Source organism: Aristolochia californica, unplaced genomic scaffold (genome assembly GCF_029961685.1).
Source record: "Aristolochia californica isolate CCGP_79_NKW_82.1479 unplaced genomic scaffold, dmAriCali1.0.hap1 SCAF_10, whole genome shotgun sequence".
In the NCBI taxonomy this organism is placed as follows: Eukaryota; Viridiplantae; Streptophyta; class Magnoliopsida; order Piperales; family Aristolochiaceae; genus Aristolochia; species Aristolochia californica.
In genome coordinates this window covers 31,971,772-31,997,709 of record NW_027181771.1, presented here as the reverse complement: position 1 = coordinate 31,997,709, position 25,938 = coordinate 31,971,772, and the positions used below count along the sequence as shown (strand labels likewise).

The following is a 25,938-nucleotide window of genomic DNA, read 5'->3' as shown; positions in this document are numbered from 1 at the left end:
GATGAATTTCAATCTGGCTAAAGTAAACCCTTTTGCCTCTTAACTAGTTCCTCTGGATTGCAATTATTGTTTATCTGTTTCAGTCTTGTCACCGACAATAAGCATCCCTAACAAGAGACCAAGAAAGACGTGTAGTTTGTGACAAGACAAAGTACTTTGTAGTTACGTTAAAGGGACAGGAAGGATGAATCTCGGAAAGCCAGACCCACAAAACAACAAGTTCGATCAAGTCATGGAAATGCCTGAATGATCAATTTGTGAAGATGCTACAGAAACACCAAGAGTAGTATTCGACTAAAATATGGTACAGGACAAGCAGATTGAATCCATACAATTTAAGAATAATCATCTCAATTAAATAAGGATACAGGATGTTACAGTTGCTACTTAGTCGCATGAAGTGACAGACAGTGCAACCTGCAGATCGTTTGAAGTCCCACAAATGTACATTCTGTGCGTCTCAATTTCTTCATTTGAGCCCCATGGGCTGCTGGACTCATAGTGATTGCCACTCATTCTGTCATAGGCCGACAAGATGATCTCCCTCAGAATGGGTTCATGACCATTGAGAAGGTTACCCATGCTCAGGACCTTCCTCCATGACTGGTTGCTAGTAGGTGTTGGAAACAAATCCATTATGACCTGTCTCTCTGATGTTCGAACTTGCTCTTTGACAATGAAGTCCTACATGAATTCATAAAGATGATAAGCAGACGAGCACTACAAAGGAGATTGTACCTCGGGCATGCAGAGGCTAAGGCCAAACTTTTGTCATCAGAACTATGGCTTATACCAACATCCCAGTAAGAACAGCTCTTTGTGCAGGCACAAAGAATGTCACAGTAAGTAAATTTTTCTATCTATCACGAACTTTTCATCACCTGCTCTGGTCATTTCCACAGAAATATGACATAGAGAAACAGTACTAGCATAATTTTCTTCTTGTCAACGACAGGCTAAGGAACATACCTTCGCATTTTCTGCATCAACTATACCCTTTCCCATCCTCGGAAGATAAAAACTGAAGAATTGGGAGAAGATTGCTTCAGAGAGCCGGGGTGCATGTAATAAGTTTCGATGAATTGAAGCCGCAAAGGTCAGTAGCTTTTCAATGTGTTCAAATACAAGGCAGAGACGGTTTAGATCATCAATGAGTTCAACCTTATCAGGCAAGTTACTGGCTGTGGGACAGGAAAAAGAATGGTTAAAATAGCTAACTAGCAACAATGTTTTGCACTCATAGCCAAAAACGAGGACGTACCTTGCAAAGGCTTCAGAGCAGAACTAATAGTTACATACAATTGTCCAATTTTTGTATCCATTTGTTTCAAACCACCGAATGAAGTCTGGCTTAGGGTGTCAAGTGATGCTCTGAATGCAGTGGAAACCATTTGACCAAGAAGCTGATCAGGTCTGAGTGTTTCCAGATAATGAAGGATCTGCAGAGGGTGTCGTTATTAGTTCAAAACGTGAAAGTCTTCCAACTTTTTTTTGAATTTGTGTTGGTCTGACAGAGATAACTGCAGCCCGACCTCAACAAACTATTACACTTAAAACGTACAACATGATTGAATCACCCATAGATTGCTTTCTAGCCTGACAATGTTAGGACGTTCCTTTAATAAGATGGACACAGAAAAAATGATAGTCCATCTATACTTCAAGTTTAGGATTTACCAACTTCAAAACTGTGAACCACATCATAGAACAGCCAAACACAGATAAGTAGAGCATCCAAGATATGAAAGCATAGTAAAGACAACCTTTTCTCCTTCTTGATTTGGGTCAAGAAGAGGTTTTTGCTCTGAAACTGACAAAGCGGGAGAACTGTTCCAAATTTGCCGCCATGAATTCCCACCTTCCAGCATACGTTTAGAAAGTTTCCCATGAGGAGGCCAGTCACTGTGCTCTAATTTATCTGTTGTATCATCTCTTGATTTACTCATTACATTTACATTATCTTCTTCCCAATCACCCGGTGAATGCCATCTAATAAAATCTTCAAAGACTGCATCTGGATTAGCAGCTTTGAATGCTGACATATCTGGTCCACACATAAGCAGAAAAAAACAAAATATTAAACATGACTTTTAAGTTTTATCACCATATTCTGTGAACACATGTCAACAGGCTCTTCTCCATGCTTTCGCAAATCCATACATATTTATTTGATGTCTAACATTCTTATTAATCAACTTAAATATTGCATCCAATAGTCACTTCTGCGAGAGTATCTTTAATGAGACAAAAGCAGTCAACAGACAAAACGAGTCAAGAATTTTTAGAATGGAAGAAAAGTAAGGATTTCTATGAAAGCAAATTAAATTAAGTGAAGAGTAATGGGTCAAAGAAATATGTTACCTGAAGAGAGCACATCTTTCTCCAATTGAGCAGAAAAGCTCTGCAGAAAGAAAAGAAAAGAAAATTTATTTTTTCATTTTTTGTCTAAAAAAGAAAGCAAGAACGAAAAACTCAATTTCATCAGAAAAGCCCACTCAATTATTTAGCTCCATGGTTAACATTGCAACATGAATATCATCGGGACCAAAAGATCTTCAATTGCAAATAGGATATAAATCAGTTCAAAAGGAAAGTTGATGGATCAGTGAACCCTCCAGTAGCGTTGGTCCACTCTTATCCTTTAGAGCAACATGAAATGCTTCAAGTATGAGCAAATATTAAACACTAGAACAGTTTGTAAAGAAAGTCCTGACAGCTTTTGACAGTCTTTCAAACTTCCACAAAAGATTCAACAACTCATAAGATAAAACTGTAATAGTCCAGCCCTGGGGTCTGCCATCAGAACAATAGACAAATATAAAAAAAGGATACATATCAGCCATATTCGCCACTATAATCTTTCATTATATCTTGATCCCTAAATATAAATTTGAACATCAATATGAGAAAAGAAAGCAAACTTACAAATGCATTTCCAAAAGCTTCAAGAGCGTGAAGCCTCTCTTCATGCATATCTTCTGTCATGAGTGGTGCATCCTGAAAATTATTTTTGTAGACAAAAATAAAATTGGTTTAGCGAAGGCTCAATCCACATTCCTTGTAATCAACAAATAATCACTGGAGAGCTGTCAATATCAAACCTGGGTGTAAGGAGCATGCATCCTCTGACAAGAGTTCAGTAGCATCATGGAACCTGCAAAACCAGCAGACCCTCTTCCTTTTTGCTTTGACATTTTAAGGTCTCCATCACTAGTTTCCAGGTCATGAGAATAATTGGTCATCGAGCTATAGAAAATTCAGTAGTACCTTAGTATAGCATAACACTTTTACAAACTTTTGCTGAACATAAAATGAATATACACAGCTGCAATAAATAAGCATGTAAAAATATACACAATATTCACTGCTCGTAGATATGCTAAGTAGAAGAAGAAAACAGCATGATTTTTCAGAGAGAGTAGAAACAATGTGAAAAGTAGAAACTTAAATAAGTTGAATCTCCTCAGTGTAAAAGCTTGCTTGCCATTAGAACTTTATCAGGACATGGAAACTCTCATATCACTGAAAGACCTGAAACAGTAGTCTTGCATAACTTTTTCACACATTGGTGGGGGAGAGGGTGCAGAGGAGAGAGAAAGAGAAAATCAGCTGAAATTTGCAACACTCTGGTTGTTCTGATGTTATTTTGTTTTATCTTCTTATGATGGTGACTATAACACAGTTAGCAGATAATTCTAGCTGATCATAAGATGACAGGACAAATGCCACCCACGACATGCACAAAATTTTTTGAAGCTCACAGAAGAAACAGATAACAAGAAATAGCCCCAGAAATATACCTCCTAAGAGACACTTATACATTGAGAAAGACAGAAAACCACAATATTGGAAAGATGAAGCCAAAGGTACCCTCACTTGCAGATTCACCTGCCATGCTGATCATCATATTCCTCACAGAGATCCTTGTTTGAATTGCGCTTCTTTGCTATGCAAATCGCAAGCTGAACAGGAAACAGAAAATTGTAAGAAAAACAAAAAATTATTAACAAGGTTTCAGGTGCGACTGCCATACTATTGGTATACTCTTTAAAGTTATCACCAAATAACAGCAAAAGTGCTGCTCGGATGATGTTTTTAAGAAAATACTTGTTTTCTGAAACAAATGACATTTATAAAGGAGTAAAAGAAGACAACCCCCTGGAAGGGAACATGATACAATTATCAAGAAAAATCTTACTAAAGCAGGAGCTTGAAAACATTTCAGATACTCAAAGAAAACAAAGTGGGTTCACTTTGCACTCCAGAACAAATTTGCCAAGCAGTTTAAATATGAAGTCCATCAAAAGTTTCAGTATTAATTTATGTTGTATCAATATCAAAACATATCACATTACAAAAAGGCGAAACTTTTTTTTTTTTTTTTTTTTTTTTTGTGAAATGACAAAAGGTCATCATGAGGCTTCCAGTGCAAATTGTCAGTTCCCCACTTTCCAGGTGACCTAGAAAGCTTTTTTTGGTTTTTAACTTTTATAACAAGTTCAAACCGTATCTATAGCTGCCTATTCTGCATAAAGAAAAGAAATTCCCACAAAAAATCTCAGAAAATAGATTGAACAAACACAATCGTGAAATTTTTCTTTAACTTCTAAATGTACACAAACACAACAAATGTATCAATTATGATCATTGCAAGCACTTGGTGGTTCACAATAATATGGTGCCATTAATTTGCTAATTTTTTAGGTTAACTGTGTGATTTTATGAGCAGTTTTCAGTTTTATTGAAATTCAATGTGCTTCTAATCTAACTTTTTCTTTTTCTTTTCTTGAATGGTAATCTAACTTATTTTCACTCCTATGGTTAAGTCCTATAGGTAGACACTGGCCAAGGAACCTGACTTGACCTGCCCAATTTAGGTGCGGATGAGATTGGCCCCTCACTCTGCATGACAAGGATGGGGTGAGGATGGAAACCCAGTGTGGGTTTGAGGCAGGGTCGGGATCGAGGAAACCTGTCCCACGGGAAATTATTATGAATTATCCTTTATTGTTTTTTTAAAAAGGCATCTATATCTTAAAAGAGAGAGAGAAAGACAGAGATCTTAATTTTATTTTTAAATGATGCTGAATTTTATAAAGAGAGAAATCAAACGAGCAAATTACAAGGAGGGAAGCTTTCACAAACAATGAGAGATTGCTGGGAGGTTCCGAATTTTTCCAATTTATCAGCCAAAGAATTGGCTGATCTAGGAATGAAGTTCCAATTACAATGAATTGATGACACAATGTCAGCAATACAATCAGTGATTGGCCAGTGGCGCCAGGGGGGGGGGGGGGGCGATCTTTTGAACACCAACTGATGACAGTCTTTGAGTCTCTTTCGATAAGCAGCTTGCCATGGAGGCGCTCTTTGAAGATTTGGAGGCCGAATAGAAGAGCACTCACTTCAGCAGTATTTGAATCAACAATACCCACCGGCCCAGCATAGACAGAATAGGGTCTCCACTGCTGTCTCTGAAAACACCACCAGCTCCATCCGGCCGAAGACAACCTAAAGCACTGCCATCAAAATTGAGTTTGATGCAATAACAAGGGGGAGGGGGGATCCCAAGTGGCCATAACCGGATTCCTGTAGGGGCCCGCCATATGCGCGATCAAACCCCAATTTTTCCCGAAGGGAAACACCCGATAGAGAGGCAAACTCCTTCCTAGTATGTAACCAACTCGAGATAAGGCCCACTACCTGAGAAGCTGTATTATTCAGGGTGCTAGCCTTGGAGTTGAATCTCCGCTTATTTCGCTCAAGCCATAGGCCCCATGGGACATGTGCTAGGCATGCCAAGAGAAATTATCTTGTCCAACCTAAGAAGGCGGATCCCCATAACCATCTCATAGGTGGCAAAAAGGTCCTAATGTAGCCTCATTTGGAGTCCAATCTTCTGAAATATCTTCATCCAGACTTGCCAAGAAAAATCACAATGTAAGAGAACATGCTAGATTGTCTCGTCGCACACACCACAAAGGGGACAAGTACGATCGAAAGCTGTGTAGCCTCTTTTATGGAGGTTGTAGCCTCTTTTATGGAGGTTGTCAGAGGTGAGGATCTATTCCCTGATGGCCGTCCACATGAAGAATTTTATTTTACTAGGCGCTAGGAGCTCCCATGCCAGGTTAGCCTTGTGCTCGTGCATGTTGTAATCTTATTATCTGATATGAGAGTAGGTGGATGCAACTGTGAATCGGCCATTAATGTTGGGCTTCCTTGTCAGTTTATCAACTGCAGACTCACGAATAGTAATGCTGTTGAGTCTGGAGAGGAGAGAGCAAAAAGCCGAAATTTACTCACCATTTAATCTTTGGCGAAACGTGAGACTCCATGAGCGATCTCTCCAAGAATCGGCCACTTGAGAAAGAGAGGTCTCTCGCCACTCTAGAGAGCCCTAAGAAATCCTCAGAGAGAGGGCGGGGGCCGCACCATTCATCCGACCAAAAGAGGAGGGTCCTTCCATTGCCTGTGTGAAAGGAAGTTGCATCTCTGAACCACCCCGATTGTGGGGCATGCAAATATCCTTCTAACTCACCAAATGATATCTGAAGGTGTCCTCTGATCCTCTCCAGAGAAAACGCCGGTAGATGACGTCAATCTTGTAGCAAACGGAGGCCGAACAGTGCATGAAGGATAATAAATAGTTTGTCAGACCTACTAAACAAGACTTGAAGAGAGTGAGTCACCCTGCAATAGATAAAAGCTTGCCCCTCCAAGTAACTAGTCTCTTTTCAAATTTCTCAATAAGGGGGGACCAAAGCGTCGCCGAAGGCCGAGAGTCAAAGAGTGGGAGTCCAAGATATGTAACTGGCAAATTTCCCACTAAGCACCCCAAATAGTCAGCCATACCCTGAAGCACAAATGAGTCGATATGATAGCCTAGGAGGGTGGTTTTCTTCTAGTTAATGTTCTGACCAGAAACCAAGTCTCAAAACAGTACGTAATTTTTGGATCTGATCCATAGTACCAACCCCAAAACAAATGGTATCGTCTACAAACTGAAGGATCGACACATCAAAGACTGCACAGTCCGTCGTGGGGAGGAGCCGACCCAAGTTCTTGGCCGAATAGATCAAAGACGAAAGATATTCCGCTACCACAATGAAGAGTAAAGGGGAAAGGGGGTCTCCCTGTCTGATTCCCCTAGATCCCTTAAAATACCAGCAAGCCGTTCCATTGAGAAGAACGGAATAACTTGCAGAGGAGATGCAACTTTGAATCCAGAAGCGCCATTTTTCCCCGAATCCCATCTTCCTTAGGAGAGTGTCCAGAAGCTTCCAATTAACTCTGTCAAATGCTTTCTACAAATCAAGCTTTAGGATGAATCTGGGGAGCTTTAAAGCCTTAAAATGGTGGATGAACTTGTAAATTGCCATGGCCGAATCTAATATATTCCTTCCCTGGATAAAAGCACTCTGGCCCTCATGAATGGCAATAGGGAGAACCGCCCTGAGGCGATTGGCAAGGAGGCATGCAAGCACCTTGTAGGCACTGGTGGTGAGACTGATCGGCCGGCAGTCAGATGGAAGTTTTGCCCCTTCTTTTTTAGGGATGAGAGCAATAAACTAAGCTCCGATGCTCCTAAATCTGATGTAATGCTGATAGAACGAGTGGACCATGCAGGCAATGTCGTCTCTGATGAAGGGCCAGCATCGGCGATAGAATTCCCTGTTAAAACCATCGGGGCCCAGAGCGCGATCCAAAGAAATGCCCAAAGTTGCTTTTTCAATTTCTTTACTGGAGAAAGGGAGCTCGATGAGATTAGCTGCAGCCGAAGGAATAGCCTGGAAATGAACTCTTTCGAAGAAAGGTAGACTAGCTAGCAATCAGAATATAAATCTGCAAAAAAATTCACCAGTGAGTCTGAAATAAGGGATTAATTTGAGGTAATCTCGCCATTGACGCTGAGCATGGTGATGCGGTCAGCTCTTCTCCATGCAGAGACGACTGCATGGAAGAATTTAGTATTGGCATCCACATCAACGAGCCACTTAAATCTTGCACGTTGCTTCCAATGCACAAGTCACTATGAGCAAAAGACTGCATTTGCCCCTGGAGGGCATATCTCTGGGTAACTTCCGAGGAAGAGAGGCTTCTAGATTCCCCCTCAGAGTCAAGAGTGGCAATCTGGGTATTTGGGCTATTTGGGTAAACAAAAATTAAATTGTTGCACCAATTCATATTTAGTATTTTTATGATTTTATTACTCTGTTTAATACATTTTTCACTTTTTTACAATTTTCTTATAAAGTTATGCTAAATATGAAAAGGTCCATGGGCATAGAGAATGTTGGCAAGAGGCAAGGAAGGGGTTGGGCAATAGGGGAACACGGTTGGGTTTTCAACCCCATTATAGGTTGTTAGTGAGATGAGTTTTAAATTCAGGTACATAGGGCAGGTTATAGTTTTCCAGAAACCCAGCCCGAACCCGATCATTGCCCACCCGTAATGAGTCTACTCTGTTTATGCATAAATATAATCAAATGATATGAGAAACTGAACGAGTAAAAGAATTAACTTAAAGATTACCATCTGCAGTTTTTGGTGTATTAGACAAGTGGACAGGTCAATACTGCCACTTGACACCATTTTTGGCAAAGGTTGTGATTCCTCCCAACACCAACGTACTTCTCGCACAAATTCTATCCATAGGAGTGCTATTGCTGATTACCAAACAAAAAAAAGTAAGCAAGAAGCTCCAAACCCTCTCTTATGAAAACACAGTTTGATACAGTTATGAACCTAAAGGAACTGACATGTAAGCTATAGAAATAAATGAAAGTGATCATAGATGGTATACTGGAAGGTCGCCATTGTGCCTACCACGTATGTTACAACTGCCAAACCAAAGAGAATGCAGGCAAAATTGTGCAAAGAGCGACTCTAGAGGTGCGCCTTTTATAGCACGAGAATTCTTATGTTCACCTTTTGCATAGTCCACATCTTGCACCCCTGTAAAGAGGGTAATATTTGGTTACTAAATGTACATCAGAAAAAGGAGTCTTAACAGTCCACTAAACAGAAATTAAAAGATGGTTGAAGACAAGATATGTTAGACAATGACAAATAATCTTTTCACCTGAGATTTGTATTTAGAGGGAAAAAATGTGGCTAAGAACAGCAAGTACTGAAAATAGGAAGAAAACCAGACAAAGGGAATTTCCTCTTCATGACTTCTTGTCGCTTTGAGAGTATAATCTCTAATATGAAGTAGTTTCCAAGAAACATATACGGACTATCGCCTCAAATTTTTTAACACAAAATTATATACTTAAAATACAAAAGAAAAAGTACCTTCAGGGAAAAGATCTTTGAGCACACGGTCCAGAACAGATGGAGGAGGTACAGCAGCTGACGACTTGAAATTATCGGCACTTGGATTTTCAACTGTCAAGAATCAAAAAAATTAAATTACGTGTCAAGAATCAAGAACTTAAATTACAAACATATCACCTGAAGGAGGGACCACAATGGGGTGCATCAACAAGCAATCTGCTCAAGCTACCCTTAACAGGACAGAAGAGGTTTGAAGATAAAACCATCGTAAGGGTATGAATGGGGCTTTTCTCACCTGTCTACTCCTACTTCCAAAACTAAAAAAATACATTTGTTTTCACTATTACACTCTATTAGCTACATTGGATTAGAAAATAAAAATGGACAAGTAAAACAGAAACTACAACAACATACAAATGCCACGCAGTAAGGAGAAGTCTCCTCTCACAGAAACACCCACTTAGTTGTACCTCAAAGCAGGAAGGCACCAAGGAGGGCTTATAGTCATGGGACAGTGGTAGTCATATGATGCAGGGAAAGCATGGATTTGGCAAAACCGGTGCCATTGCCATCCGTAATAATAATATTGAGAGTAAGATGTCTGATAGATATCATACCTGACACAAAATCTTCCATAAATTGAGCCCTGTAGGAGACTCCCAAAGCATCCACTAAAAGGCGCAACTGCGAAGCAAACCCAATTGTGTTTCCTCCAGAATCCCCAATACTGAGTAATTTAGCAGTCCGAGATGTGCAAAAGAAAAATGTAGAAAGTTTTACAATGAAGTCTATAACCAACAGCTGCATGCCAATTTTTTAACACAAAACTCCTAACAAATTCTTATCTCACAAATCAGACATATCTGATTTTTGTTAGGTTTTAAACTTTGAGAGTCCTTAAGTAAAGAAAATTCATAGTTTGAAAAAAAAAAAAAAAAAAAAACTTACATGTAAGGCGACAAGATAGGCTGGAGAAAACACTTATCAGCTGCATATAATGAAGCATTTTCTAACTCTGCCATTTCCAGCGAGCTCTCAACTTTCGTGCTCAGCCATATGGTAATCAACTCAAAGCCTACAAAAAACAAGTAAGATTAATTAAAAATCTGAAGAGAAAGAGAAAGAGAGAGAGTCATAGCCTATTCCAAAATCCTATCCATAGAGTAACATTATTGTTGTCAGAGCATAGAGAATAGCCCAATGCTGATATTGTTCACAGATAGTTGAACCTTTTAGAGGGTTTTCTGCAGAATACCACTCTGTCCAAGGACAATCATCATCCCACTGGATTCTGCCACGAGTCTTTCCTTCTAAATTTTCTTCAGACTCCACAGATTCCCTTGTTTGTGCACTATCCTCATCTTCTTCATGGGGAGGGGTTCTATATGTCAACTTCATTGTAAACTGAACTTTTGCAATGGTTGTGGGGTAGTCTGCTGTTGAATAAGACTTAAAACAATCAAGTGGAAATAATGTTAGAATTTCAATGAAAAAAAGGTATGTATGAAGAAGAGATGTTAATAAAAAATTCTCGTAATTAAGATGTAATGCAACTCTCAAAAGAAACCTAGGATTGGTAAGACACTGACAAAATAGGAAAAGAAATGAAAGTGTACACTCAAATTGACAGTAAGCAAATAATAGGTCACTAAGGCATATAAAAAGGCAATCCAAATAGTTCTAAATACTCACAAATTTAGATACAAATAGCTCATACAGCCCCTCCAAATGCATGAGCTTTACAGGAACCTGGCTACCAATAAGATCTGCTTCAAACCTTCTAGTAAAAACTGTCCCCAAGTTTTGGATCCCAATGTAAGCTTTCCGAGAAGGATCATGCACTGGAACAAATGCTGGCCAGACACTGTAAAAATATTGAAGAAATTTTTTCACCAGATATACTGAGCCCTAAAAAATGCTATAAAAAAAAAAAAAAAACTAACATCAAACTGAAACAAATGTACAAATGTATAAACTTCCATAGAGTGCTAACTTCCTATTGTCTTTCTTCCATTGAAGATATCGTGTCTCAGCACTTACCTACCACAGTTAGATAACGCGATCGCAACAGAGCTTAAAAGCTTGCTAGCCTCAGGTGCATCAAGGATCACTCCGCTAGCACTTAGAGGTGAAATAACCTGGTGGTTGTGCAAACCAAATGTCATGGAATTTTTATATCAAGGACATCAGCTTTAAGCAATCTGTAGACTGTAGTGAAAACCTCAATTTCACCAACACATAGTTTAGGGGAAAAGAAAAAGTTTGATTCCAACCTTTTAAAAAAAGAAAAAAAGTTTAAAGTAGATAAATACCAGCTGCTTGTAAGAGCATAAAAACAAATCAAATGACAATGTATAAACAGTAAATTCGGAGAGGCAATGAACTCAACTGTGGTGAATGATTATAAGCCATTATGTATTGAAAAAGTTCCATAAAAGTCTTAGAATTTCTCTTTCCATTTGAAACAACCCATTTGAGAGAGAGAGAAAGAGGAACCTAAATGTTCTTAACATACAGTGAACATCCATCTTTCTGACATCTACTTTGGATTATTCTTTAACATGACTCTTATGCATCAGGAAGTTGATGAATCAGTTCAGACGCTTGGCACTATGCTTGATAGTGAAGCTTGTAAGCTATCCAACAAGCTCAAAAGTACAATTCCATACAAGAAATACAAAGCCTTTCCATGTCACATCACATTAAGCTTCAGATGGTTTTGAATCATGTTTCAGAGAAGTGGCCCCAATAAGGCACATGTATTTCTTAAACAAGTTATGAAATAGATATTGACTTCCTTGTGCAGGTCAGTTTTGGCCACCTAGAGTATGATAGACACTTAGACCAAGATCAATAGGAGCATAGTTTGCCTTACCGCCATCAGATACACATTGGCCTATACACACCGTCAAAGTCCAAATCAGAGCACATCAGCCTATACACACTGTCAAAGCTTTCAAAAACCTAATTTTTTTTATTTTTTTTGATAAAAGTGATAATGTATTAACAGAGAAAAAACTACAAACTAAGGGGACCTCCCGTTACAACCATTGCGGGTTCAAAACCCTAACTTACCACACATATGGGATCAAAGACTACTAGATTATTGATTCAGTGATCACGAAGCATGTGTACTGGACAGTGTACTGGACAGCAGCACAATAATGCTAACTTCAGCCAAAGTCCTTCTGGTGTGACTTTTTTTCTGGCCTCAAAATATCCATGGACTATAGTTATACTTGTGCAAGTTCCAGATTACAAAGTCTGGATTTCACATAGACTTTAAAGTCCCAAAAGGACAAAATGCTATAAAATTAGCCCATGTCCAACAAGAAAAGTCCAAGATTTGGACATTTGACCTTGACCAGAGTCTAGTAGAGAAGCCAGAGATATATGTAAATGCTTGTTACATAACTACACAGAGGGCCCAAAATCACGAACAGATTTATATTGTCTCAGATATGTACTTTTATCATTTCCTTGATCTAACAGCCTTATGTGATTTCATTTGTCTAACAGCCTAATGTGTGCGTGGATTCACTTGTCACTGCCAGGAAAAAGACTGGCCCATGCCCAGGTTTAGCAAGCTTCCAGGCACTAAACAAGGGTCTCTAGACTATCTGTTGTCTTATGACACTACTGTTGCTTGGAAATTGTTGGATCTTTGTCAAGAATAGTCTCACATGGTACCGAGATTAGAAAAAACGTTGTACTTATAACTTGGGAAGAAGCCTCTTAACTTTGGCTAGTCATTTTAGGATAGAGATAGACTCAATTTTTTAATAAAGTATTAAATCGGGTACTCATATGTAGGCCTCAACCCAAAATTTTCCATATACAGGAGCCATTAAGAGACCCCCACATATAGGGGGAGTATCAAGAATAGTCCCATGTGGATCCAGAATTAAGTTTTTGTGTTAAATAAGGAACCCAACCCGACCTGCTTTTAGAGGGAATAGGATTTCCCTCACACCCAATGGAAACAGGGTTGGCGAGAGGGGGAAAACCCTATGCAATTTTATGGCAGAGCAGGTTTTCCCATCCCCACCCCGAACCCGACCCGTGAGGTCTACGTATATAGTTATCCTCATATTATTATAAATGATATAAGAGTTGAATGAGAAAAGGATAATTTTTTTCACTATTATATTTTTATTAGTTGATATATTTTGATTTATTGTAGGTTTTTTAAAAACTTTATGACATAATTTTTATCTGTTATACAAATTGATATATTTTAATTTTTTCTATAAAATTTTAAGTTGCATAAAAGATGAAATGGGTTATAGGCCAAAGTGGGGATGATTAGGGATGCAAGGATTGGGCGGGGACAGGATTGGATTTTCAACCCCTTCATGGGTTTTCACAATGACAGGTTTTCAAAAACCGTCCCAGAACCCAACCCATGTCCATCCCAATCCAAGATTAGAAAAATCATGCGTTTATTACTTGGGAAAAGGCATGTTAACTTTGGCCAGACATTTTGACATGGACCTGGACCCCAAATTTAATAGACCTCAAAAAGTGATCTACTTTCTCTAGACAGCAGCCGACAATAAGACACCTCACATGTAATGATATGACGAAAAGGGACCAGCAAATTGTAAACAGCTTATGCAATCTTTTTGGGGAAGTGGAAGAGCCAATCCATTCTGTACTACTTCACTGCTCTTTCAATAGATCATTTTGGGAGGCAATTTACAGAAAATTTATATCTCTATATGCTTCCGAGGAACTTTCACGAAGTTCAGAAGTTGATGTTGTTAGAATTCACATATAGGGGTAGTTTGGTCATTTTCTATTAGTGTAAGTTTCTCACAAGGGTTGGAACATATTATAAGTCTATGTTTCAATTTTCATTTAATTATGAGTTGAATTTAGAGAGTTATGAGGGATATTGTAAAGAGGAGCAATGTTGTCATTTTGTATCATTATCACTTAAGTGAAGGAATTAAAAGAGGAGGCCTCAAATTCTGAGCCCTCAACTCAACGCAGCCTCCTGCTGCTTCCCCCTCTTTCTTTCCTCTAAATTTCTCCTTCTCCAACTCCAATGTTACAATTTTACATGGTATCAAAGCATTAGATTGCAATCTTAGACACTCTTCAACAAGGTTTCTACTCCTTTACAAGTTCTTGGTTCCTACAAGAGGTTTCTTCAAGAAATTCATCTACTGATTGGGTAAAAATACGGTTTTTCCCTTCTTTTTTCTGCTACAAGCGTCTTGTTGATGGCTCCTATTGCTAATTAAGTAGTTTTACTGTGTTTATGCTGTCCCTAGAGGGTTCTTTACTAATGTTATGCTGAAACTATACCTGTGTCACCTTCTTTGTGTCTGCATCATCATGATTCTAAGCCTGCATCAGCCCTAATTACTGGTTTTTGTGGTTGATTTGGAGGTTATAAGTGATATTGCTTAGATATGATTAATTCAGTTGTGCCCAATTTGAGGTGTGTGAGGCCCACTTTACTTTTGCATGTTGATAGTTTACTTCAATGTTATTTTTTGGATTGAGCATATCATTTTGTCATTAGTTGTGGTACACTTTGAGATTGTTAGGGAATTAGATAGCTGATTGAAGCAAAATTGTGGCTCCCATTAAGCCCACCGAGAGTTCAGATGGTTGGGTGTCATTCTATTCAGATTATTATGCCAAAATGTTCAGCCTTAAACGAGGTCAACGATCTGTCACAGAGTATTACAGTGAATTAATTGGAATACTGTAGGAGAGTTATATTTTCCTCCCTTTACTACAGATGAGAGGGCATCTCGAAAGCAGTATGAACAGGTACACATTGCAAAATTATTGGACAGATTAGGACCAAAATTTGATGTTGTCTAAGCATAGCTTCTAGCTTCTAAGGATGTTCAATCTCTCTCTATTGCATATAGCAGAGTCCTGCAGCAGAATCTGACATTGTTTCACGGGGGGGGGTGGTAAAGATGTTACAAGTGTTCCTATGTCTGCCTTGAACACTCTGGGATCCACAGAAGCTTTAAGATGTAGTAGTACAAGAAGTAGAGGGAGAGACAATCAAGGTAGAGGCCGAGGCCATGGTTATAGTAGGCAGTATAGAAAGTGTATTCGTTGTGGACAGACCAATCACTTTTTTTACAAGTGTTGGGCCAAATTTGGCGAGTCCACTTGGGCAAATTCTCTTACTCCTAAGACTACGAAGACACCTATTGAGCCCACAGTGCATGTTGTACCTGGAGCATCGAATGAGATGCAACAACTAGACCAGTGTTCGGCATAATTGATTGTTGCTTCTACTTCGGCATCTATGGCTCCTGCTTCCACTCCTACAACTACTATGGTTAGCTCAGGTACGACAACTCTACATGTGCGTCCTTCCTCTACCTGGGTTTTTGACTTGGGTGCCACTACTCACATGCCAGGTAAGTCTTCATATTCTCTGAGTTAAAGGAGTCTACTACAATTAAGCATGTTACCTTGGCTGATGGATCCACATCCTCAGTTCAAGGAATGGGTACATTAGTTCCGTCATCTTTTTTGTTACCCCAGTCTATACTGTTTTTTTCGAAATTTCCTTTGAACCTATTGTCCATTAGTCAATTCACAAAGTCTATGAATTGTTTTATCACTTTTTACCCTTTTCATTGTGTTTTCTAGGATCTCGTGACGAGGAGGACAATTGGTTCCACATGTGAGAGAGATGGATTATACTATTTGGAGAGCCACTCACAACACTCAATACAGGCATTAACTCTAATTGGGCCCCTTTATAGTGAGCATCTTCAGTTAGGGCATCCCTCCCCTGAGAAGTTGGTTCAACTTTTTCCTGCATTGCCTCCCAATATTTCATTTCAGTGTGAGTCGTGTCAGCTGGGCAAGCATCACCGGACACATTTTCCTCTCAGTCAATTCAAAAGCAGTCGCTTATATGACATCGTTCATTCTAATGTTTGGGCTCCTTGTCTTGTATCTAGTACTTTTGGTTAAGTATTTTTTGTCTTTCATTAATTACTTTAGTCATTGTACTTGGGTGTATCTCCTACATGAGAAATCTGAAGTATTCGATATGTTTCAACTTTTCTTTAATGGAATAAAGACACAATTTGATACTTCTTTTCGTTTACTTTGCACTGACAATAGTTTGAAATTTATGAATTAGAAGTTTGATTTATTACGTTAGAGTAAAGGGGATTATACATCAGTCATCATGTGTGTTTACTCCACAGCAGAATGGAGTGGTTGAGTGTAGGAGTCGTCATTTGTTGGACGTTGCATGCAATATGATGTTTCACATGGATGTTCCAAAATCTTATTGGGGCGATGCAATTCTTACGGCCTGTTTCCTCATGAACAGGATGCCTTCCTCTGTTCTAGGAGGAAAAATCCCTTCATAGGTATTAATGCCATCAGACACATTGTTTTCGTTGTCTCCTCGAGTACTTGGATATGTTTGTTTTGCACATGTTCTTGGTAGAGATAAATTGTCTCCTCATTCTGTAAAATGTATTTTTTTGGGATATTCTCGCACTCGAAAGGGTATAAATGCTTTTGTCCATATACTAGAAAGACATTTGTATTTGCTGATGTCACGTTCTTTGAGAATACCCCATTCTACTCATCGATTTCTACAGTTTCTACAAATGAATCCCCATGTCTTACAAGTGGAGATACTATTGTTCCTCTTGTGGTAGAAGATGTTCTTATTCCTCCATCTGATGCTACTTCAGGGAAACCATTACTGGTATATTAGAGATGATGTGTACCTACATATTAGATCTCAGATCCTCCTCTCACGTTGGCATCTGAATCCTCCTTGCCTGTTGATCCTAAGGTGAGTGACTTACACCTTCCTATTGCTCTTCGGAAAGGTATGCGCAAAGGTACAAAGATCCATTGTCTCAATTTGTTTCTTTTGATTCCTTGTTTAATTGTTATAAACACTTTGTTTTGTCATTGTCCTCTTGCACTACTCCTTCTATGCAGGATGCTTTGTCATCTCCTCGATGGAAGGAAGTCATGGATGTTGAAATGAAGAGACTTCTAGATAGAGGCACGTGGGTTCTATGTGATTGGTCGTCTGGTGCTACAGTAATTGGATGTCGTTGGGTATACACGGTCAAATACAAAGCAAATAGCTCCATATAGAGGTACAAGGCAAGGTTGGTTGCAAAGGGGTATACACAAACTTATGGTGTTGACATGTTTGAAACTTTCTCCTTGTCATCAGGTTGTCCATGGTACGAATTTTAATTTTTGTGGTTGTAAATCAAGGATAGTCATTATCCTAGCTAGATATAAAGAATGCCTTATTGTATAGAGACCTACATGAAGAGGTGTATATGTAGCGACCTCCTGGGTATGTTGCTCAAGGGAAGATAAATAAGGTGTGTAGGCTCAAGAAGGCCATATATGGTCTCAAACAAAGTCCTCGGGCGTGGTTAGAGAAATTCAATCAGATAGTTATGTCTATTTGCTTCTCTCAAAGTCACTATGATCACTCCCTTTTACCTTTGAATGCAAATCGTGTCAACTTGGGAAACATCGTCAAGTGAGTTTTCCAACCAGTGTTAGTCATAGTTCTTGAGTTTTTGAATTAGTCCATTCTAATGTTTGGGGACCTTGTCAAGTCCCTATTTTTGGGGCTTCAAGTGATTTGTTTCTTTTATAGATGATTTTTGCAGAGTTACATGGGTGTATCTCCTAAAGAAGAAGTTAGAAATCTTTGATGTATTCCTGCAATTTTTTTATGAAACAAAACATTAGTTTGGTGCCAATATTCACACTTTTCGTACAAATAATGGACTTAAATTTCTTAATCACAAATTTACTTCATTTTGTGGTATGCGTGGTATAACTCATCATCTTCATGCATATATACCCCTCAACAAAATGGGGTTGCTGAAAGGAAAAACAGGTGCTTGCTTGAAGTTGCTCGTGCCTTCCTATTCCTAATGAATGTTCCCAAATCCTTTTGGGGTGATGCAGTTTTAACTTCGTGTTTTTTTTTATCAATTGTATGCCGTTATCTGTCTTACATGGAAAGGTTCCTATAAAGGTCTATGGGTCTACATGTTTTGTTCATTTGTTTGGTAACTTTGTTGATAAATTATCCCCTTGTACTGTTAAATGTATTTTTTTGGGTTATTCACGTACACAAAAAGGTTATAAATGCTAAGATCCTCTTAAGCGCAAGAAATACATTTTCTGCTAATGTGATTTTTTTCAAAATACTTCATATTTTGTGTCTTCTAATCAATTTCAGGCAATGGCAGATTCCTTTGTAGATAGTCGTGTGCCTATAGCTTTAATGGATGCCCCAATTGCAGGTTCCCCCAAACCACTACAAGTGTACAGCCGACAATCTGACCAATTGTGAGCCCCACATTCATGACACCGTAGTTCGTGAACCCCCTCCTCTAGACCAACAGTCTTCCTCTTTGTTTGTTGATCCAGTTCACTCTGATTCAAATTTGCAGTTTGGTCTCTGAAAAGGTAAATGGTCATGTACTTCTCATCCCATACCTAAACATGTATCCTTTGATTCATTGTCACTTTTGTACAGATCATGTGCCTTGTCATTGTCTATCTCCTATACCTAGAGTAGTGTAGGATGTTATAGCTTCACCAAAGTGGAAATGATCTATGGACAAGGAGATATATGCTTTGGTTTTTAGAGGCACGTGGAGTTTGTTTATCCTCCTGCAAGGGCCGTTGTTGTGGGATGTCGTTGGGTGTATCCCATTAAATATAAAGCTGATGGTACAAAGACACAAGAAGACATTTCAGCACTCCTCCAGCTATTTAGGCCAGATGATTGAACTATATATCCACTCTATCATTCTGTGGGCATCCCCTCTTCAAAACATGCCCTCTTCCCAACATAACCATAAGGAGAGACTAGAAGACCATCATAAACTTTCAAGAAGACTCATCCCCCACACTCTTGTGATGGAAGCACCCCTGAATGGCTGAAATTAAACTTTGTCAGCTCCTCCATGGGGAACCTCAGGACTGCTGGCTTTGGAAGAAGTGTGACTGATTGACCATGCAGGTGCTCCTCTTCTACTCTATTCAGGGCCTCTTGGTGTGTGTGACTTGATGAAAGACAAAGCCCAGGCCCTCCTTAATGGAGTAAGGCTGTCTGTTTGCTCAAGAGCTTTCAGGCCCCTTAATCATAGAAGGAGATTAGCCGTGTAATCAATTGAACAGAGAAATATGTCTCACTCAGCCAATAGCCCTTCTATCTAATAGCTAAAAAGGGACTCTCCCAAGAGCATATTGCTGTTGGGAATTCCTTTCCATGAAATCTAGGGAGAAATGTCCACTTGTACCCAGGGGCGTACCTCCCCCCCCCCAAGAGTTTTGATTTCATTATGTTTCTTTCTTACTGAAATTACTAAAAATTATCTACTTTCTAAATTTTGGTGCTACTTTATCTTGTATAGATCTGTGGTTTCGGAAGGATTGGTGGAATGGAAATGAGCCACTTGACTACAGTTATGAAGCCTCGATGAGAATAAGCACTTATCAATCTGTTACTATGGCTGAAGATTGGGAAACCAGCGCTTGCAGGAACTTCAATTTTCGGTGAATATCGCATGATACAGAGACTCAGCAAGTATCCAACCTCATTACCGATCTCCAATCAATCAACATTCGTGAGCATAACCAAGACAATTGTTCAGAGGCTCGATGACAGCAGCAGGTTCTCGGTTTCATCAGCTTACAACCTCATTATTGGAGGGACCAAAAATCCTAAATCTCATGATGCGGCTACTGCCTCGCATCTTTCTGGACCACTAAAAGTCCTGATCATCATCTGGTGCACCCTTCTAAACAAGATCCTCACGGTTGAAAACCTGAGGAAGAGAGGTAATACTACCCCCTGCGTGCTATGTCCCCACTGCAACATTGCTGATGAAACAGTTCCCCATCTTCTTCTCCACTGCCCCTATACGTGGGAAGTTTGGAGTCGCCTGCTTAACCAAATCACGCTCCCATTTTGCCTCCCTAAAGACCTTCTTGGAACTGGTCAGATGATCTTCGGCACCCACATTCCAAAGTTGGGAAAGATCATTCTTTCGACCTGTTTGACCCATATCCTTGGGGCATATGGAAGGAGCACAATAATAGGTGCTTCAATTGCAAATTCAGAAATACAGAGGAACTCTCCAGCACCATCATTGGTCACATATCCACCCAGCTTCATATGCAAAAGGAGCTCAACAGCTTGAGAGACTCCCCCCTTCGTTTCAATTGGCGTGCTATGGACTATATCTGCATCCACAAGAAGCCTTACTGTTGTGCATGACAAACACCTCATTTGGGCGCCCAGAAGTTGAATTTTGATGGTAGTGTGCATGGCAATCCGGGTATTGCTAGGTTTGGAGGAGTTAATCCGTGAGTCTGAGGGTTCTCCTCTCATCACCTACTCCGGCCCATTGGGGTTTGCTGACTCCACCTCAACTGAGCTGTTTGCACTCCTCAAAAGGCTCATTGTTTTCCGTGATCATCTCAATGGCTCCCTTATTGTTGAAGGGATTCAAAAGTTGTGATTGGCTGGTGCTCAACCCTTGTTAAACCCCCATGGCGACTTTGGAATGTTTTTAATCATATTGTTGATATTGTATCTTCTCTTAATTGAAATTGGTCTCATATTCTGAGGCCAGTGAATGCTTTTGCTGATAATCTTGTCAAGCAAGGAGCCTCCTTGCAGTCCCTTGTTGCAAAGGAAGTGCTCCTTAGCTAGGCTGTTATTGTTTGCTGTTTTGTTGGTGAAATAAAATTCCACTTGACTCAAAAAACAAAAAGATCTGGTGAGTAGACAGTTATAACAACCTTGAATATTTTGTACCCTGATAATTTCTTTTACTCTTTAACACTATTTTATTATAGGTTTTATAATATCACAGAATAAATGACAAATCATGTGAAAGTTTTACAGTGCAACATAGTCTTTAAGTTAGCCTTGGCCCCCCTAGGTTCCTCAAGCCTTTCCATGCATCATATATTTCAAAACGCCCTAGAACTTAAGGTGTGTTTTCCTGGATTGAGTTAAAGAACACTCTTTCCCATTCTTTATTTGATTGTGTGTAAAACCTCGACCAGACAAAAAGTGCAGTACATTTGGAAGTTTCAAAGATAAATTATGCCCATATGATCACATTCAGTTTTGCTTGATATGCACAAGGATTTAAACCGAAAACCATTCAAAGGTATGGTTAACAATCAAGGGATAATTTCTACTGCTACATAAAAAAAAAATAGTTAAAATTAAAAACATAAAACTAATATTAAAAAAAATAATAAAAGATCCAAGCAGAAGTCACTCATAACATAGATTGACAAATAAGACGAGACAAAAAAAGAAATGAGATTTACATTGAGAGACAAATATGAAGCTAAGCACGAACCAGAAACTCCTTCACTCCAAAAGATAGTTGCAATGTGTGTAAATCATCAGTCCACTCTATAGTTTTACCTGTAAAGACAGCCTCAGTGACCTTGGAAACAAAAAAGTTCTCTCAGTATCACATGAAAAAAAGTTTATTGAGTTTGAAAGTACCACCACTATCAATCTTGAAATAATACTCCATGCAGTAGCTTTTTGTGCCATATTTTACTTCACTTTTTACTTTATATAAGCTCTTTGTAAAACCCAACATCGCACCCTTTCCCTGCAATAACAAGGACTCGTAAAGAATAAGTTGAGAAAAGACATATAACCAAAGGCTCAAGCTTAGAGTGAAGATACCTAATCAAAGTTCGTGTTCTAAATCAAGGAACAGTTTAGAACACAATGCAGAATATTTCCAACATAATGGTAGAACATGTCCAAAGACTCCCTCTTACAATTGGGCCCTCATGATGGTTCCAAATACATAGATAGGCTGGGAAATAAATCAGTGGAAGATTAACAGAAAAGGTCAAGCACAGAGTGGGTCACCTTGTCACTTCTCTCTAACCACTCTCACCAATACAAAACAAGCCAAGTTCTTATACTAGGTCATGGAATGCTTCACAACTGATGTGGGGATTTTCTCAATATAAAAAAAAATTAGAAAAGTCAAACATCTAAACAAGGGAAATTGGAAAGAAAGGAAGTCTTGATATGACAATAAAGCCATAAAGAGAAGTAGAGTCGGACACCAAGCTTTGACCCATGTCCAAGAAGAAGAACAATTAGTCCAAGTCCAAAACCCATCATGTTTAGGATTTTTAACTTCTTATTTTTCTGATTATTTTTCACAATAATCAATTAGACAATGGTCATGCTTCATAAGTTATTGAAAATTAGGAATATTTTTAAGACCTGTTTTGGCTTAAGTATCATTTAAGGTTTTGTAACTGGGACATTCAAGTTATCGCAAAGAAATTTCCTATAGTCATCTGGATATTTTCTATTGGTTTTACATGCCTTTAGGGTTCTAGCCGGCAGATTATGAGAATGCAAAATGCCTCTATCAAACATCCAGTATCTTATCGTATATATTGTATGACATGGACTAAGTACACAGACCAAAGGAAAAATCTTAATATGTGAAGCATACCACCAGATTCTTCGGCCCATCAGCCAGCCACAAACGACAGATAGCCTCTATGTCAGATATGAATCTAGCAAAATAAGAAAGTATAGAATGCTCAGATTTTTTATTTCCAAGAATAGAAATCAACTCCATGTTCAAGTTAACTACAAAGACAAGAACTACATCTAAAACCAATACAAAACATACCTTTCCCAGGAAGAAGCAAGAGTAAAATCATCAAATCGCTCAAGCTGTAGCAATTAAAATAAAATAAAAACAGAAAAACATAATAAGATGAAAGAATTCAAAGAACCTATTGCATTAAGAGTAAAAACAAAAAAATGCAAATCACAAAAACTTGACACATAGTTAAATTAGAAATAAATAACAAGACCATTCATTAGGTGAGTTATACATATGTTACCACATCAAGTTTTTATAACCAAATAGTTCATCAATAACTAATGAAGCAACTTTATGTCCATGCATTTGGTTGATCAAGAAAGGTAATATTATTAATCATAATAGGGTGTCTTATGCCAAAATGATATGCATTACCATGTCTGTATTCACTATGAATGGCTCAAATTGTGAAATATGATTTATAACTAGCTTAAAGAAAAATAAAATCACTTAAAAAATAACTTGGAATGTGTTATATAATATCTTATTGAAAATTGCCACTTATATATAACCACTTTTGAACTACAAAGATAAGTTTGAGAGTCAAATGAACATGTTAAATGCTACAGAAGATAGATTCATACAAGATAACAGCAACATAGCAATTTTAGTAGCAATATTAACGAGAAGCCAATAGTGTCATTGCTAGTCTCCTTCAGGAGTACTCTCTAAATAAAATTTCTCTTCTCGCTGTTATAAAAAAAGGATATGTTATTAGTACTCCATTTTCTATTTGAATTGAACCATCATTAAGGTTGTTCCAAGAGCTTCAGCACTAGGTTCACATTGTCTTTATTATAGTACTCCATTCTGTCAAGAAATTTCTCCTGAGGTGTATTTCTTGCAGTTACAGCTTCACTTACTAATGTTGCAAGTTATGCCATTCACTTAGTAAAACACGAGTTTGTGAAAGACATTATACCCATGTTACACTAAACACTTGCTCCCAGAAGATATATTCACTCATGAATCAACTGTAATTTCGCCATCGTTATCTCTGACCAAATTCGCTCACCGGCTCACCCAGACATCGTAAGTTCCATATCCTCCGAATAGATTGCGAACTGAATTAGAAAACCATTTTGGAGTACATACATAGAAGTTGATAAAGAACGGATCGCAATCGATAAAAACCAGCCAAAACAGATAAGCAGCAAGCAAAGATACATATAAACTGCCAATAGATACGAAAGCAAATAAATAGGAGGCTTTCTAGAATCAAGCTCTAAATGCAAAGGAGCACGATGAACGCCATATCTAGGCAATAATTTCCTCGCGTTTCAAAATTATAAAGCAATTTACAAATTCGTGTACGTAGATGAGTACTTCATAAAAACGTTGATAGCGATCGACGCAAGATAAATTGAAAAATCATACCTCCTCCATAGATTCGTCTTCGTCGACACTTTCCAATTTTTTTTTTCCTTTGGAAGACGCCATGCCGGATTACCGGCAAATCTCACTACGACTCGAATACAGAAGTTGCGCCTTGACTGAGCTCGGTGCGCGACAACGTTAAGGTGACTCGAACCAACAATCGCTCCCCGAGAAACTCGCACCCAGGGGCCCTGTATGCTCCGTGAAACTTAATATCTTCGTAGATCAACAGTCAAAAAGCTCAGATCCGCTCGAATTTGCTGTTCGAATAGGTTAATCCCCTTCAATCAGAAAAAAATAAGATCCTATAAATCATCATCGAATTCGACAGTTAAGGGGATCCCAACAATAGATACCTGAAATCTAATCTGAACTCTAATTGTGTCATTAGGTAATCCATATGATCTAGCCACCTACTAGTCCTGACAAATAACCAATAATTTTCATTTAAATTTTACTATTATCTCATTAAGAAGTCTAATGTAACATGTTAAATGATTGTTCAAATATAGCAAAAAAATAAATAAAAATACTGTTTCTACAATATAATCAACATTGTTGAATTTGATCAGATAAGTAGCCCTAATCGGAATAAAAAACGAAGGGACTGCATGAATCACGAGAATCCAATCACTATCAGCGATTACTCATTATCTTCTTTGTGTTACGTTATTAAACAACTTAATAAAGTCCAAGAAACAATTTAAATAAAAAAATAGTAGTAGCCCAAGGTTTAATTAAAAATTAAGAGGGAGGAGTTAGGTTTAACCGCTATTCACATGCCTTTCTAATCTTTTATTCGCCTCTGATTTGGTCTTGATTCCCACCTGATCACAATCTGCTAAACGGAATTAAACAAAGTGCTAAACTCAGGAGAAATCATCTTGTTTATGGAACTCTCATCGTCGTGGTTTCTGTAACGTATTACCTCTCGGCTGATATTGATCCAAAGAGAAGTTACTGAGATCTGCTATCTTCCTGCTATCAATCAGTTTCAGTCCAAGGAAAAAAAAAAAACACGCATATCAATGTCGGCATTTACGATGATTTCTTACCTCCCTCTGCTTACTTTTCACCAGTCGGAGTCAAGTTCAAACCAGATCAACCAGCCAGTTATTTATGGAAAATGATTAAGCTTACCTACTATTCATGAATTAATGGAAAATTGTAATTGGTAAGATTTGATTCAAAATAGGCCATTGGTTTTGCAGGATTTTGCCTTCTTCAGTCATTCTAACAGTGTAGAGTATACCATAACATAGACCTCTGATTTATGAAGCAGAGTACATTTTCCTGTCATCCACCGTACAAAAGACTGGACCAAGCCAGGCACAATTACCTCACAGTAATGAGGGAAAATTGAATACACTGACCATTCATAGTAAATTAAAATTGAACTTCCATATATAACGGTACTGAATATCATGTCAAGCACATTAAAATTAGATTTGATGTGGCTTAAGTAAATATCCAATTGCTTCATTTTGTTTTGGTTTCACAGATGCACCAGTGAAAGTGTACCCAGAGACCTGACTAGTGAAACCCTTTTTTCCTCACTGTTTTTCAGGCTTTCACCTTGAGACCCATATTTTTA

At 38.4% G+C, this 25,938-nt stretch overlaps 1 protein-coding gene across 3 annotated transcripts; it reads right to left on the bottom strand.

Annotated features, from left to right (window-relative positions):
* Window positions 1-52: 52 nt before the first annotated feature.
* On the bottom strand, window positions 53-24,789 carry LOC137942471 (uncharacterized). Of its 3 annotated transcripts, XM_068788126.1 has the most exons (22): window positions 24,701-24,789; window positions 24,345-24,604; window positions 22,992-23,035; window positions 22,809-22,872; window positions 21,824-21,935; window positions 21,672-21,739; window positions 11,323-11,420; window positions 10,975-11,146; window positions 10,512-10,731; window positions 10,231-10,357; window positions 9,900-10,009; window positions 9,301-9,393; window positions 8,830-8,958; window positions 8,536-8,669; window positions 3,889-3,962; window positions 3,102-3,246; window positions 2,926-2,997; window positions 2,362-2,401; window positions 1,764-2,044; window positions 1,262-1,439; window positions 970-1,181; window positions 53-684 (listed from the first exon to the last, which is right to left on the bottom strand). In XM_068788126.1, the coding sequence occupies exons 2-22, from the start codon at window positions 24,405-24,407 to the stop codon at window positions 388-390; spliced, it is 2,733 nt and encodes a 910-aa protein (XP_068644227.1). In that variant the 5' UTR covers window positions 24,408-24,604; window positions 24,701-24,789; the 3' UTR covers window positions 53-387. The 3 variants fall into 3 exon arrangements, with proteins under 3 accessions (XP_068644227.1, XP_068644229.1, XP_068644228.1); XM_068788128.1 differs by lacking the exon at window positions 24,701-24,789 and having other exon boundaries at window positions 3,102-3,210; window positions 24,345-24,675; XM_068788127.1 differs by lacking the exon at window positions 24,701-24,789 and having other exon boundaries at window positions 21,827-21,935; window positions 24,345-24,675.
* Window positions 24,790-25,938: the final 1,149 nt, after the last annotated feature.